The sequence below is a fragment of the Pseudophryne corroboree genome, chromosome 9 (assembly GCF_028390025.1).
Source record: "Pseudophryne corroboree isolate aPseCor3 chromosome 9, aPseCor3.hap2, whole genome shotgun sequence".
Lineage (NCBI taxonomy): Eukaryota > Metazoa > Chordata > Amphibia > Anura > Myobatrachidae > Pseudophryne > Pseudophryne corroboree.
Window position 1 is genome coordinate 322,066,070 of NC_086452.1, and position 14,760 is coordinate 322,080,829.

General features: G+C 46.3%; 1 protein-coding gene across 1 annotated transcript in view; it reads right to left on the reverse strand.

The window, feature by feature from the left end:
- The window catches only part of NPTXR (neuronal pentraxin receptor), a 74,370-nt gene that overhangs the window by 19,310 nt on the left and 40,300 nt on the right, over nt 1–14,760 (reverse strand). Inside the window, exon 2 of the mRNA XM_063940491.1 lies at nt 233–464. Coding sequence (XP_063796561.1) covers nt 233–464 — 232 coding nt within the window. The remainder of the gene's footprint in view (nt 1–232; nt 465–14,760) is intronic.

Here is a 14,760-nt window from a genome sequence, read left to right on the forward strand (position 1 = left end):
GACTCTTATTATGCTGTAGATTCAGGTTATGATATAAGGGGAGATTTATCAAGCCTCCTTAAGAGAATGGCGGCGTTGCACATAGCAACCAAAAAATTCTAGCTATAAATTATCTAGTACATTCTATAAAATAATAGCTAGAATCTGATTGGTTGCTACGGGAAACACCTTGACTTAATATCTTTAGAAGGTTTGATAAATCTTCCCCATAGACCTATAATGTGAAGCTTACCATGCTCCAACTCTGCTATGCGGTTCTGCAATATGCTGAGCTCCTTCTCTATGTCCTGCTTGTCTCTCTCCCCAGAAGCTGTTGCCTGCTCCTTCTCCAACTCCAATAATTTGGCAAGAAGTTGAGCCTCTAGTTCAAGCAGTTTAGACTGTAGGGAGTCCCTACCATAGAGAGGCGATGGAGAGGTGGATGTTGGAGAGGTCACATTGTTCATTCGCTGCTGAATTTCCAACTGCAGAAAGACAAGTAAAACTGATCAACTTGGTAGTAAACGGCATTCTTTGTCCTGCTCAGGTAACACATCCTGCATCTTTAAGATTAACAACATGCATTCACTGCTCACAAACATAATGCTGTTATAGTTTGAGGATATTTATTACAGAATTATAGGTGCAATGATTAAGATGATATTTTGACTAGACACATTTTTTTTTACAAAATATAATATGAAAAATGTGAAATATGAAATAGAGTACACATGATCAACATACTCATCTCAACGACCTCAAAATATATAACTGCTTTGGCCCAGGTACTGTGAACCTACCTTGTGTTCTCTGTGCCATTGATTATACTATACAAATGGCATATTTACCATGGGTGCAGGGTGTACAGTGCACATGAAGCCACCCTGCAATACTGTAATTACAATGGCCCATTACCAACTCTTGCTGTTGGTAATGTGCTATCTGGTCCTCTCCCTGAACAGAACAATGTATGAGGGGGTAATGACTGACTCCCAATCATTGATAGACTCCAAACCTCATCATCTATTTATATAAAAGCGAAAGCACTCACTCACTCTCTCACTGACTGACTCATCACTAATTATCTTACTTCCCGATAGGTTAGGAAGATTAAATTTAACATAGGTATTCTGCAGGTGGGAAATTGGAAAACGACATAAGTAGAATTTTAATAAACCTCCCCTAAGGGGATGAATAGGGGCTTGACATACTGACATCATTACCGATGCGTGGCTTGCGTTGAACGAATGATAACACCCAAACGGACAATCAAATAAAAATTTGGATTGCACCTCCAGTGTGTAGAATTGAATAAACTACAAAAATGGTCCTGACACTTTTTACTGTATACGCTACGGGTGCTCCTCGGGTAACACCAAGAATCATGGATTAATATTTTATTTACTTACATTAAGACGTCTCAGATTTACAGCTCTTTAGACTCACTAAATTTTTAACAGACATTTATATTTACAACCGTGAAAATGAAAAACTCCAGTGCGAAGAACGGGTAGAACAGCTAGTTTTGTAAAAAAACAACTTTGCACAGAGATCAACTCATTTCTTAAACCCCCTGTAGATGTGTAACAACAAAATCAGGATGACACTTGCAGCATCAGTGTAATACAGGTCTTTACTCAGCATGAGCCAGACACCAAGTGGAAGTAACAGGACACAAACAGGAAGTGAGTCACCTCGGCATGACATCTTCTCCCATGATGCACAGCATGCATTTACATCCCCCCTTTCAAACTGGGAGGATGCAGAACATAGATGAAACAAATTCAACAATGTGACAATGTTAGGAGTGAACAAAAGAAAATACATTATACAATTAAGTCTTGGAACTTTGGGTTGGGTTTAGACACACGGCCCGATCTGGCAATGGTACACTGGGAACCTATAGGAATGTCCGCTGTGACACCAGAGGGCTCTATTAATTCAGAAGTGGTCTCTGAGGAAGGACTGTCAATGCAATACGAATCATCACTGACATTGGTTGCAGCTGTGGTAGAAACTGATGAGTCAGGCTGTGTAGAGCTTTCTTCAGGTACACTTAACAGATGGCGGCGGTTGCGTTCATAGAGGACATTATCAGACTGTACCACGTAGCTAATTGGACGACCTGCAGGATGCTGAACCACTGCCATTCTGTCAAATCCTTGCTCGGTTTGCATGCAGACAGGCTGGCCTGGAGACAGTGGTGGCAGGCGGTATGCTGATCTGTCATAAGAAGCTTTAGCAGCCATTCTGCACTTGCTGATGTTTTCCCGTACCTGTGGCTCTACTCTGGGTTGCAGGAGCTGCTTTGCCATGGGGATGCCTGTGCGGGTGCGCCGTGCTAATAGGCACTGTGCAGGGGATGGAAGTCCATTTCAGGGCATGTTTCTCAAGTTTAACAGTACCAGGTATATATCCGATCCATCTCGTGCACACTTCTCCATTAGGTGCTTTGCAGAGCGGACTGCATGCTCTGCCAATCCATTTGACTGTGGGTAGCGTAGACTACTAGTGATGTACTGGAAGTCCCATGTAATCGCAAAGTCCTTGAACTCTCTACTCTTGAATTGCATGGCATTATCAGTGATCAGTGTTATGAACCACAAGCAGTGGTTCATTCCTGTTCGATTTCTAGTCATGAATTTTATGTTATATTTCTGTTTGCATGCCAGGATTTCTCTTGTACTTGTTTAGAAGACTCTTGTTGGCCGCCTATGGCGATGATGTGTAACTGCAGCCTGTTTTCTATGTGTTAAGCTTCACCTGTCAGATAATTTGGTCAGTATGTGGTGAGTCTGTGTACTGCAGTCTGGCTCTTGTCTGTGTAGCCTCACCAGCCAGTATTTTGGCCATTACCTCACCTGCCAGTATTTTGGCCATTACCTTGGCCAAAGCATTCTGTTGCTAAGGCCTGCTGGGAGCTGTAGTGTATTGAGTGCATCATCTTCCCTGTAATACGGTGCGTTTGGACACCGGCGCTAACAATAGTGACTGGATGCTTGGCTGCTGTGCAAGTCTCTATGAGAGCCACTGCCAAAGGGAGGACAGCAGCTTAGCTGCTTCCAGGAGGAGAAGCATTACCCACCCCTCCCCCACTCGCAGTACCTCCAGGACCCATCTGCGGCACCCCCACACCCCCTCCCTCCACCACCCGCAGTGGCTCCAAACCTCCTCCCCCACATGCAGCACCCCCACCCCTCCCCCACCCACGGCACCACCTCACTCACCCCTTCCCCACTCGCCGCACACCTTGACCCCTCCCCCACCCACGGTGGCTCCGGACCCCACCCACAGCACCACTGCACGAGCCCCTCCCCCACCCGCGGCACCTACGCAACCGGCCCTCCCCACCCGCGTCTCCCCTCGACCCCCTCCTTCATCTGCATCTCCCCCGAACCCACCACTCCCCCAATCAAAGCTCCCACTAGGTGATTCATCAGGCCCTGCGTGCGCTGTTCACGCCGTTGCAAGGGGCTACAACCCCTTAACCATCGCACGCCCTTTGTCCGTGCAATATTTAACCACTCACACAATTATGATTGGAGGTAATATTCCATATAATAAAAATATTGCACGCCACAAGGGCATGCAAGGGTTAAGGGGGCGTAGCCCCTGATGACAGTGTGAAGAGCGCCCGTTGGGCGCGATGAATCACCTAGTTTACAATAATCAATATAATTATCATCTTTCCATCAAATATTTAATATTTATGAATATTTGTGAATTATCATATTTAAATAATAACAGGCTTGTAATAAGTGGGTCCACACCCTCACCCTTTTTAACGGAATCCTCCTCTTCACAGATCTTCAGGATATCACCTTGACAAAATTATCAAGAATGAGTTCCATGTTTCTTAAGATATGTGTGGCAGCATACTACTGTATCTTAATGAATCAGCAGCAGGAAGGTATGTTTAAATGAGATGATGCACTGAATATTTAACATGATGTAGCAGAGATATCAGACTTGGTGATGAGTGCCATTTCCATGGGAAAGTTAATGTATATCAATAAATGAAACAATGTTGCTCCTAAAAAAAGTGGTCTAAAGGGGGGTACACACGTACTGATGTGTACTGACCGATCTAGCACAGAACACTCAGCACACATCTCTTCCCCCGCTCAGCACACAGCGCGATGTGTGCTGAGCCAGGGGAACGCTCACTTCATCCAGAGGTGAAGTGAGCGATCTAACTAGATTGTGCCTGCATGCAGGTCAGTCTAGAGTCGGCAATATCGCTATGGGACATACACGGAGACGAGTGCTTCTTTTCCATGCTATCTAGTCAGATTGCTTAGAATTTAAGCACACATCGCTACGTGTGTAACCCCCTTAAGACCCAGCGATCATAACCAATATTTACAGAGGCCATTGTGGGAAGCAACCAATGTGGATCCCCCCAAAAAGCCTCAACCAGCACCAGGATATAACATGGTCACACTATAATAGTGAAATGCAGAGTGGTCTTCATGTGACACACCACAGAATATTCAGAAGGAGTTTGAATTACCTAAACAAAAAAGTGAAGCCCCATACCTTTTAGGAGTCACGTGTTGAACGCACTTGGCCCCTCCCAAGACCCCTAACCAATGGTTGTTGGAATAATGGTGGGTATTTTATCTTGATGTGCTGCATGTTTAAACGGTTATGATTAGGTAAAAATAAATTAGAATTCCCCAGCAGATTATCTCTACTGATTGCACTGAAATATTAGTTAACTAATTGTGTGATAAAGAATTATAGCATTACCATAGGCATAAGGCAGTACATGATGTGTTATTGTTAAATTGGAATGTTTGCCATCTCTTGAATATAGGCTGAGTAAGGCATATCTCCCAACTTTGACGAGGGAGGAAGAGGGACTCCTGCGCGGTGAAGCCGTGTCCGCCGGGAAAAGGGGGCATGGCTTCATAGAAAGGGGGCATGGCTTTGCTGTATTGCCATGATCATGAGCCACACCCCCAATCTCCATCACTGTGGGGGCATGGCTAGCGTTCAGTGAGCTGCTCACATGCCCCCAGCCCCTCTCTCTCCTGAATAGACAATGTGTGCGCATGCGCCCAACGTCTATTCACCGCTGCTCTACAGGAGAGCAGCGAGTGATAGGGAACCTCCCAACTGCCCCCCCACTGCGGGACACTGTGGCCCACCGGTGGGACAGCAGGACAGTCCCCCAAAAATGGGACTGTCCCGTGAAATTCGGGACAGTTGGGAGATATGGTAAGGGCATGACTCTTTGTTAAATCTTAGATGTTTGGTATGTTAGCTTGTTTTTTTTTGTGTGTCTGTGTGTGTGTGTTTTTTTTTACCGTTTTATTGCTAGCCATTGCTGGGGGAGGGTACATTGGAGTTTGGATGTAATCATTGCATTCACATTTTTGGTCTCATTATTTAAATAGTATTATAGAGGCTTTGCTGATAGAGGCTTGTGTCCATTAATTCAAGGGATAGCTAAGATTGTAAACATCATTTCAACGTTACACCGATGTTAAACTGAAGGAAAACAGAAGAACATTTTACCCAAAATCTGAAACACTGAAGAACTGTTTTCAAACATGAAATGTGAGTCCACTTACTCTACATATCAAACAACTCCAGTCTGAAGGGCATATTCATCAGGAAAAATTGTGCAATGAGAATTTTTAGTTTTCAATTCTCATTGTATTCTCTCACAATTTTTTCACTGTATTCTCTCACAATTCATCATGCCACCAAGAGAAAATTGTCACTTTCGAAAAACTGGGCTATTTAAGAAGACAGTTTTTCGGAAAGTGATAACGTCCCCTCTGACGCTGCAGCACCCCCCGCCGGCCGGCTGCAGAACCCAACCCCTACCCTTCCCTGCCGCACCTATATGAACAACAAACCCACTTCCACCACCACCTGTGTCCTAATGGCATGCGTACCCCCCACTCCCCCCCCCCCACACACCACTTACTTGTGTGTCCCAGCTGGACCAGCACTCCCTCTCACCCGCCAACACCTGTATTGTCTCCGGCCGCATTTCTCCCACCTGCACATGTGTCACTGTCTCCCAGCTGTAGCTGATGTCGTCTCCTGGACGGTGCCGCACCCCCCCTCTCCCGCGGTTGCAGATCCCTCGCTGGCACATGTGTCACTGTCTCCCGGCCACAGCCGATGTAGTCTCCCGGGCCGCACTCCACCCCGCTGGCAACCGTGTCTGGGGCAGCATCCCCCAGCAGCAACGGCTACAGAAGGTATTGCTGCAGCTACTGCAAAAATCCCAAGTGTCGGGCAGCCTGGCTGGACGTGTCCCTGCAGCCGTGGACCCCTCTCCCCCGCATTGTATTACCGGGGCTGCACTAACTGCAGCTGCAGTCCCCCCCCCCCTTAGTCACTGCAGCCGCATTTATCAACACTGTACTTTACCTCTACTCCTGCAATTCTACAGTTCTGTCTCTATTATACAGTCTCCACTCTTATTTCCACATTTTTTATCCCCCATTTACCTCATCTATACTATGTCAAGGCTTTAATCAACCCTCCCATCACTCTTTGTCTACCTAATCCTTTAAGTTGCCCCCTCCTCCTACCTCTATCCTTCCCCCCAGTCTCCTACACCTCCTACTCTCTTCCCTCCTCTCTTTCCCATTCACCACTCTGCTTCCATTCCCCTCCTCTTCTGTTACTTCACTTTTAGCAGTAGTGGCTCTTGCCGCGGGCAAACAGGATTTTTGCCCGGGGCGCCGCTACCACCACTGCCTGTCCCTTCCCACTAGTGCTGTGCGGTGCTCCTGACGTCATTGCGCACCGCACGGCATTGTGGGAGCGGCGTCAGACGCTAGAGGTCATAATTGACCTCTAGTGTCTGTGTGCAACGCTATGGGAGAGATGTCATGACGTCTCTCCCATAGATCCGAGGAGTGGCGGCCGTAGACAGAGGATAGCAGCAGCGGTCTGGAAGCAGGAGCGGGGCTGGTGAGTATTTTTTTTTTGTAAGCGCAGCTACCTGGGGCACAGCAACAGGGGGCACATCTACTGAGGGCACAGCAATGGGACACAGCAACAGGGGGCACATCTACTGAGGGCACAGCAACAGGGGGCAAAACTACAGGGGCACAGCAACAGGGGGCACAACTACTGAGGGCACAGCAACAGGGGGAAAAACTACAGGGGCACAACTACAGGGGCATAGCAACAGGGGGCACAACTACTGAGGGCACAGCAACAGGGGGCAAATCTACAGGGGAACAGCAACAGGGGGCACATCTACTGAGGGCACAGCAACAGGGGGCAAAACTACAGGGGCACAACTACTGAGGGCACAGCAACAGGGGGCAAAACTACAGGGGCACATCTACTGAGGGCACAGCAACAGGGGGCAAAACTACAGGGGCACAACTACTGAGGGCACAGCAATGGGGCACAGCAACAGGGGGCACAACTACCAAGGGCACAGCAACAGGGGGAAAAACTACAGGGGCACAACTACTGAGGGCACAGCAATGGGGCACAACTACTGAGGGCACAGCAACAGGTGGCAAAACTACAGGGGCACAACTACTGAGGGCACAGCAACAGGGGGCACAACTACTGAGGGCACAGCAACAGGGGCCAAAACTACTGAGGGCACAGGAACAGGGGGCAAAACTACAGGGTCACAACTACTGAGGGCAAAGCAAAGGGGGCAAAACTACTGAGGGCACAGCAACAGGAGGCAAAACTACAGGGGCACAACTACTGAGGGCACAGCTACAGGGGGCAAATCTACTGGGGGGACAGCTACAGGGGGCATAACTCTATTGGGGGTACAACTACAGGGGGCATAACTGTGCCCACGCCCCATCCTTATGAAGCCATGCCCCTATTTTGGCCGCACACCTACGGCGTGCACTAAACCTGTTTTACCTGTTGGGGAGGTGATGGTGGCGGGGGAGGGGGGGTGCGCCAAAGGAAACTTTCGCCCTGGCCACCACACTGTCTAGAACCGGCCCTGGCTTTCAGTCACCTCTGCCCCACCATGGACCTATGGGTATGGGACTCCAGGTCAACACCAAAAAGATTGACACACCTTAGGTCGACACCTGAAGTAGAGTGGCCGGGAACCCCAATTAGTGCACCGTGTCCCCTCGCATGGCTTGCTTCACTCGCCATGCTTCGGGCAAGGTGCCTCACTCCGCTACCGCTGTGCTCGGCAAGGTTATCGTTCCTAATTGTAGTCCATGTGGATCTTAAAGTATGAAAAAGTTCAAAAAAAGTAAACAAAAAATGTGAAAAACCCATGTCGACCTTTTTCCATGTCGACATTGTTCATGTCGACCCTTTGTCCATGTCGACCTATTGCAGGTGTCGACCTTTTTGGTGTCGACCTGGAGTCCAGATACCGGACTACTACCCCACCACTCGGCCCTGCTCCCTCCCTCCTTTCTCTGTCACTTCACCTCACCTGTATCCGCATCACAGCCTCCCTGCTCACCTCCTGCAGTTTCCCATCTTAGTTTAGGAGCCAGCACCAATACTACACCCTTTATTCCTGCCATCCAAATTAATATCACCCCAACGCTACAGCAACCCTGATAATCTCACTTGCATCTCTCCCACAAACTCACACTCCCTATCCGTCATCTCCAACCCCCTGCATCTCCTAGCCATTACTGAAACCTGGATTACCCAAGGTAAGTAACCTCACCGCTAACCACAAAGTTCCCACCATTTGTTACAATGGAGAGCATAGGCGCTACATTGTAACACTGCCGGGTGCTGCCTGTCATACACTACAGGAGCACACAGCCAATCAGGAGGATGCCACAACGTGGCGTTCCCTGATTGGCTGATGGAACCCTCTTAGACAGAAGTCAGGGGGTGTTCCTGGCATTCGGAGAAAGGGGTCCCATGTGAAAACATGGGGCCCCTTTCAGTGTGAGGTCGGGTGTTCATTTTGTTATTTTGCAAAGTACCAGGATTACAAATAGAAAAGAAGAGGAGCCATCTACACTGGATTATGTGAGTATAATTTTTTCAACAGGTACACCATGGATTCTACATGGAGAAGAGGACCGACCCTCGTGTGAACATAGGTAAGTATGTGTATATGGAGGTGTGGATGTATGTATTAAACTTTTACTTTCAAGGTGTGTGTCTTCTGTTTTTATTGGGGTATTTTTTTAGTAGTAGTACTACAGGTACCAGCGGGCCCGGTTTTCCACCGCATGCTGGTACTTGTGGTTCTCCAAGTACCAGCTTGCGGGGAGGCTTGCTGGGACTTGTAGTACTGCTACTAAAAACAATATTCATTTTTTGACACATAGGCTATCAGCCTCCCATCCGCAGCCCTTGGATGGGGGGGGACAGCCTCGGGCTTCACCCCTGGCCCTTGGGTGGCTGGAGGGGGGGGACCCCTTGATTGAAGGGGTCCCCACTCCTCCAGGGTACCCCGGCCAGGGGTGACTAGTTGGTTATGTAATGCCAGGGCCGCAGGGACCTAGATAAAAGTGTCCCCCGGCTGTGGCATTATGCATCTGGCTAGTGGAGCCCGGTGCTGGTTTCAGAAATACGGGGGACCCCTACGCTTTTTGTCCCCCGTATTTTTGGAACCAGGACCAGGCGCAGAGCCCGGTGCTGGTTGCTTAAATATGGGGGAACCCCTGTCATTCCCCCCCCCATATTTTTTCAACCAGGGCCAGCTCAAAGAGCCCGAGGCTGGTTTTGCTTAGGAGGGGGGACCCCATGCAATTTTTTTAACAAAAAAAACAATTTCCCACCCCTTCCCACTGAAAAACATGCACGGATCTCATGGATCCGTGCGTGCCTATCCGAACACGGTAAAAAAAAGCAGGTCTGTTTTTTTTTAGCACTTTTTCACGATTTGTATTTCAGCACGGCAGTGTTTGGCTATTGTCAGCAGTGTTTGTGATTTGCACTTTTTAGTAAATGACCGATTTCTACCAAATTGCAGGCGTATTTGACCGATGGTGTATTGATTCGTAATTTTTTCCTAGGACTTCCAAAATAATACGAATGCCCTCATCACTGCCGTGATTTGAGTTTAGTAAATTCCCGAGATGACACTTTGAAGAAAAAACATCATCTCGGTCAAAATCGGGACCTTAGTAAATATACCCCCTGTGTCAGCCGTTACAAATACCAATAGCACTGTGTATGTTATATTGTTTACACACAATGTAGTTACTTTGTGATATCTCTAGGAAACCAAGTGGTTGTGATAGTGTCAACACTAATATATTAACATTGCAGCAAGCAAATTGGTAACATTTAAGAACCAGATAGCAGCTGCATGATCCAATGGAATATTGTAACAGCTATTACTGTGCTATTTACACACAGTGTAGTTACTTTGTGATATTTCTAGGAAACCAAGTGGCTGAGATAGTAACAACACTAATATATCAACATTGTAGCAAGTAAATTGGTAACGTTTAAGAACTAGATAGCAGCTGCATGATGTAATGGAATATTGTAACCGCTATTACTGGGAGAGTGCAGGGCCGTAACTAGGCGTGTGCCGGTGGTGCCTGGCACACAGCACTTATGCACTGTAGGCGCAGAACCACTGACAACACCCGCAGAGCCACCCGTGCCTCACTAGCATTGTCCGCCCACCGTAGATCACAGTCACACTTACAAACTCATAATCTCTTCACTGCTGCTTAGTTCCCGCTTCAGGCTGTCATAACTCCAATTGACCACTGAGAGCTGGCCCAGGATTGGCTGGTCTCTCAATGCTGCTTTCACTTTCGGGTGCTGTGCTGTGTGCTCTCTGTTCCGGCTCGGCTCATCAGCTATCTGAGCGGTTTCTACTGTGGTCTCTTGTAGATGCCGCCGTGATAGCCGCTCAGGGGACCAGCTTCCTGGCGCAATTACAGGTACTAGCGCCACCAGCCTCTCTCTGAAGGACATGCCACACTCCAGCTGCCCTGCTCTGTATTTACTATCCCCCAGTCACAGCTCTCTTGCTAGCAGCGCAGGCAGCTAGAAGGATGTGAGAGTGCAGTCTGGTCTCTATCACGGCTCGGGGTGCTTACATACTGTATTCCTCTGAGAGTGGCCGCGAGGTACTCCTTTTTTACCACCTTTGTTGTGTGGTTTCCTCATACTCTGTGTAAGCAGGCTCTAGAAGCTTCCCACAGGGGGAACATAGACACAACCTTTCCCACAGAGCCTCCTCAGCACCATAGTATCCCCTACTGGTGCTTGCAGGCTGCCATACAATGCATACATTTGTGTAAAAAGGGGGACTCTGCTGCCGTAATGTGTAAAAAGGGACTCTGCCTGCCTAATGTGTAAAAAGGGGGACTCTGCTGCTGTAATGTGTAAAAAAGGGTGACTCTGTCTGCCTAATGTGTAAAAAGGGGGACTCTGCTGCCTGTTGTGTAAAAAGGCGGACTCTGCCTGCCTAATGTGTAAAAAGGGGACTATGCTGGCGTAATGTTTAAAAGGGAACTCTATGGCCACGCCCCTTCCCCATGAAGCCACGCCCTGTTTTGTATATGGGGCGGGGGGCGCCGATGCTGTTTCTTGCACACAGCGCTAAAATGTCTAGTTACGGCAATGGGAGAGTGTGTTTTATTACAAATGCTGTAAACCCCACCAGTATGTACATGGATATCCAGACTTTAATTTTAGTCTTATCTTTGGAATACAGATAGGATGAATGAATGATAAAAACTTCCTTGCATATCACTTATTCTATATCTAAAACAGGATTGATATATCGCCACAAAGGAATAATGTGCATGTGGGTCGCTTTATACTTTAACTGGGATTGCTATATCCCTGAATTTTTTTTATACTTTCTAACCAAACAAATAAGGATTATTTCTTTAATTGTATAGATAGTGAATTCAATCTGTCCTGACATATGGAAGTTTATATTTCAGTTGAATCTGAACTCAGACTATACAGATAAGTGCTATATAGTAACAGTAACCAAAGGTAACTATAATTAGAGTATGAATATAAGAACTAGACCATATCCAGATACGAATTAAATTTCATTTGAATTGGGGTTGCCATACCCTTAAGAGAAGCAACACTCGTTATACTTCCAGTTAGATACAATAGGACCAATAAAGGTTTGCTGCATATGTGGATTGCTAGATATTAAAATTGAAATTGCTATATCCCTTAAAGCTCCACATTAAGACTGGGATTGCTCAAGCAACCTTCTCTCACATGCATAGTTGAATTATCCATTATCATTCTCGTAATAATATAGTGAGTGCAAGATGTTTTCTGGCATCTAGAGATCCATATCCCAGCTGATTTTGATCTGGGACCACATCAGAGCCGGCCATAGGCAAACTAGGCAATTGCCTAGGGCATTTGATATGCCTAGGGGCATCAGCAGCTTCTGCTGATTAAAATGATATGCTGCATGCCTATATTCTGTGTTTAACATTTCATATGCAGATACAGCCACAGTCTCACACAGTATATAGGCATGCTACATATCATTTTAATCAGAAGCTGCTTGTGCATCCTAGCCATACAGCAATGCAAATAAGATGCATTTTCATAAATAAAGGTGCCCAACATTAGCATTGAGGCAAGATTTATGAGGACACATCTGTATCCAAGCAGAGGCAGAGGTCACAGTGTTAGTGGCAGTGTGAGTCCTGTGTGCATGTGAGTGGGTTGGTTGTGCAGTAGTGTTTGGAATATGTGTAAGGAGCATTATGTGTGTCATGTAAAAATGCATTAATAATGTGCAACACATGTGCAAGGGGCACTATGTGTGTCATTATGTGTATAAGGGCATTAATAATGTGCGGCATATGTGTAACAGGGTACTACTGTATGTGTGTCATTATGTGTATAAGGGCATTAATAATGTGCAGCATATGTGTGTAACCCTGATTTAGGGTTTAAACAACACTTATACTGAGGTAGTTATAATATGGTGACTAAAATGGAGTATAAGCATATATATTATTCATATAAAAGTTAATGGATGTTGTAATACTGTATGCATGTTTTGAGGTAAATAATACAGTTCACATATATGTAATTGTATGTACATTGATGTAAATGTAGTGGTGAATACAATGAAGGCTTATTTTATGGTTTCACAGTGTATCTAAAGGGTTAATGTCCTTGTGCTCCTAACTGTCAATCACCTAGTGGGGTGATTGCCAGTGGGCGGGGCATCACCTCAGAGTGGGTCATGTGACTACTAGAGAGGGGTGGAGAGGTGCTGTGAGTGTAGCTGAGGGAGAGACTGCATATCCCTTGGTGAGAGGACATAGTTTTTTGCTGCTCCGGCCGTCGCTCGCATTAGAGCTGAGCGGTATACATTGCGGCGGCCGGAGGGGGCTTAGTGTGTGTAGCCAGAACAGGGCTTCCTTACTGTAAAGGTGGTGACAGCAGCATTGAGACTCAGCACTGTTCACAGAACCCGGCATCAGCGCTAGTCAACTCACCCAGCAGTATTGGAAGGGCGCACCTATGACAGGGAGACAGAGAGGGTTCCTCCTATTACCGGCACAGACTCTGACAGCCACAACAAAGAAGCCAGGACCAGCAGCAGAGGCTCCATTCTGTGTGGCTGTCAGTGTAAGGAAGGAGTCGGGGGAGCATCCTGCAGCAGCATCACTAGATCGTAGAAGTGTGAGTGCATAATCCAGCCATTTATATTACCCCTACACTAAGCACAGCAAGCCATAGGTGACTATTGTACATAGTCAATTTCATATTGGGACTAAGGACTCCAGGGCTAGGCCGCAATAATGGCTATTAAGCAGGAGGATAGTAATGGGTCACAGTAGTCAGAGTGACCTATAATTACAGTTCCATGTATGGCTTAATCATAGTGCTAAGGAGAAGGTAGAAAGCACTGGGTATATATATGTAACAGGAGGAGTGGAGTGAAACTTGAACTGTTTAACGCTTCATAAATAGTTTTAAAGCTCCCCCATATATCAGCATCACATCAGTCAAAGGAGAGCCAGAGACATTGTTCCGCAGCGCTAAATAGAAAGTAACACCCTAAAGCTGCCACCTAATGTGTGTATTTATGCCCCTGAATTAGCAGAATTAGAGTCAAGGACATTAAAGGTAGCCATACTACAGTGACATTGGATGGATGTTAAAGCCTCTTAGCCACAAAGGATTAGACTATCATCCCGATTCAAGGACTAGCTTGTGGCACTTTAATACAACTGTGTTATATGTATATTCGTGAACCCGTAAGAAGGACTGACACGTAAGAGACTATTAGTTTTAAAGTTAAAGGATTTGAGCTCGCTGTGACTATGATAAGAGAAACCATCTCTTGCAGATATATTTAATATAGACTCATCCTAAGAGACAACAATAATTTGAGGCATACAGGAATCGAAAAGCTATATATGCTCTGAAATATAGAAAGCATCAGCTACTTCAAATGGACACAAGGACGCAGCATAACAAAGGTTTATCATACCAGCTTCTTAGGAGTTTAGTTTAATACTGGACAACTACGGTAACATTTTTACTGAGGAAAGGATACAGATTCCTTGGTAATCAACTGTTGATGTTACTATCTATGAGCTAAATAGATACTTTCTGTTATCTGCCAAGGAGGAACTATAAGTAACCTTATAGGAGAAAGTAATCGCTACCATAAGTAGACTGAGCCAAACATCTTTCTCTTTAACTGAAGGGAGAACTGATAGTTGATACTAAAACATAGTGTCAGACATTCTGTATTAACTGCTGTTATTTTTAGGAAGTTTATGGGCCCTTATAGTGCACTATCATATTAAGAGTACCCGGGTCACTCTAACACCTAAGGGTGTCTTGAAAAGAAAAAGGATTTGT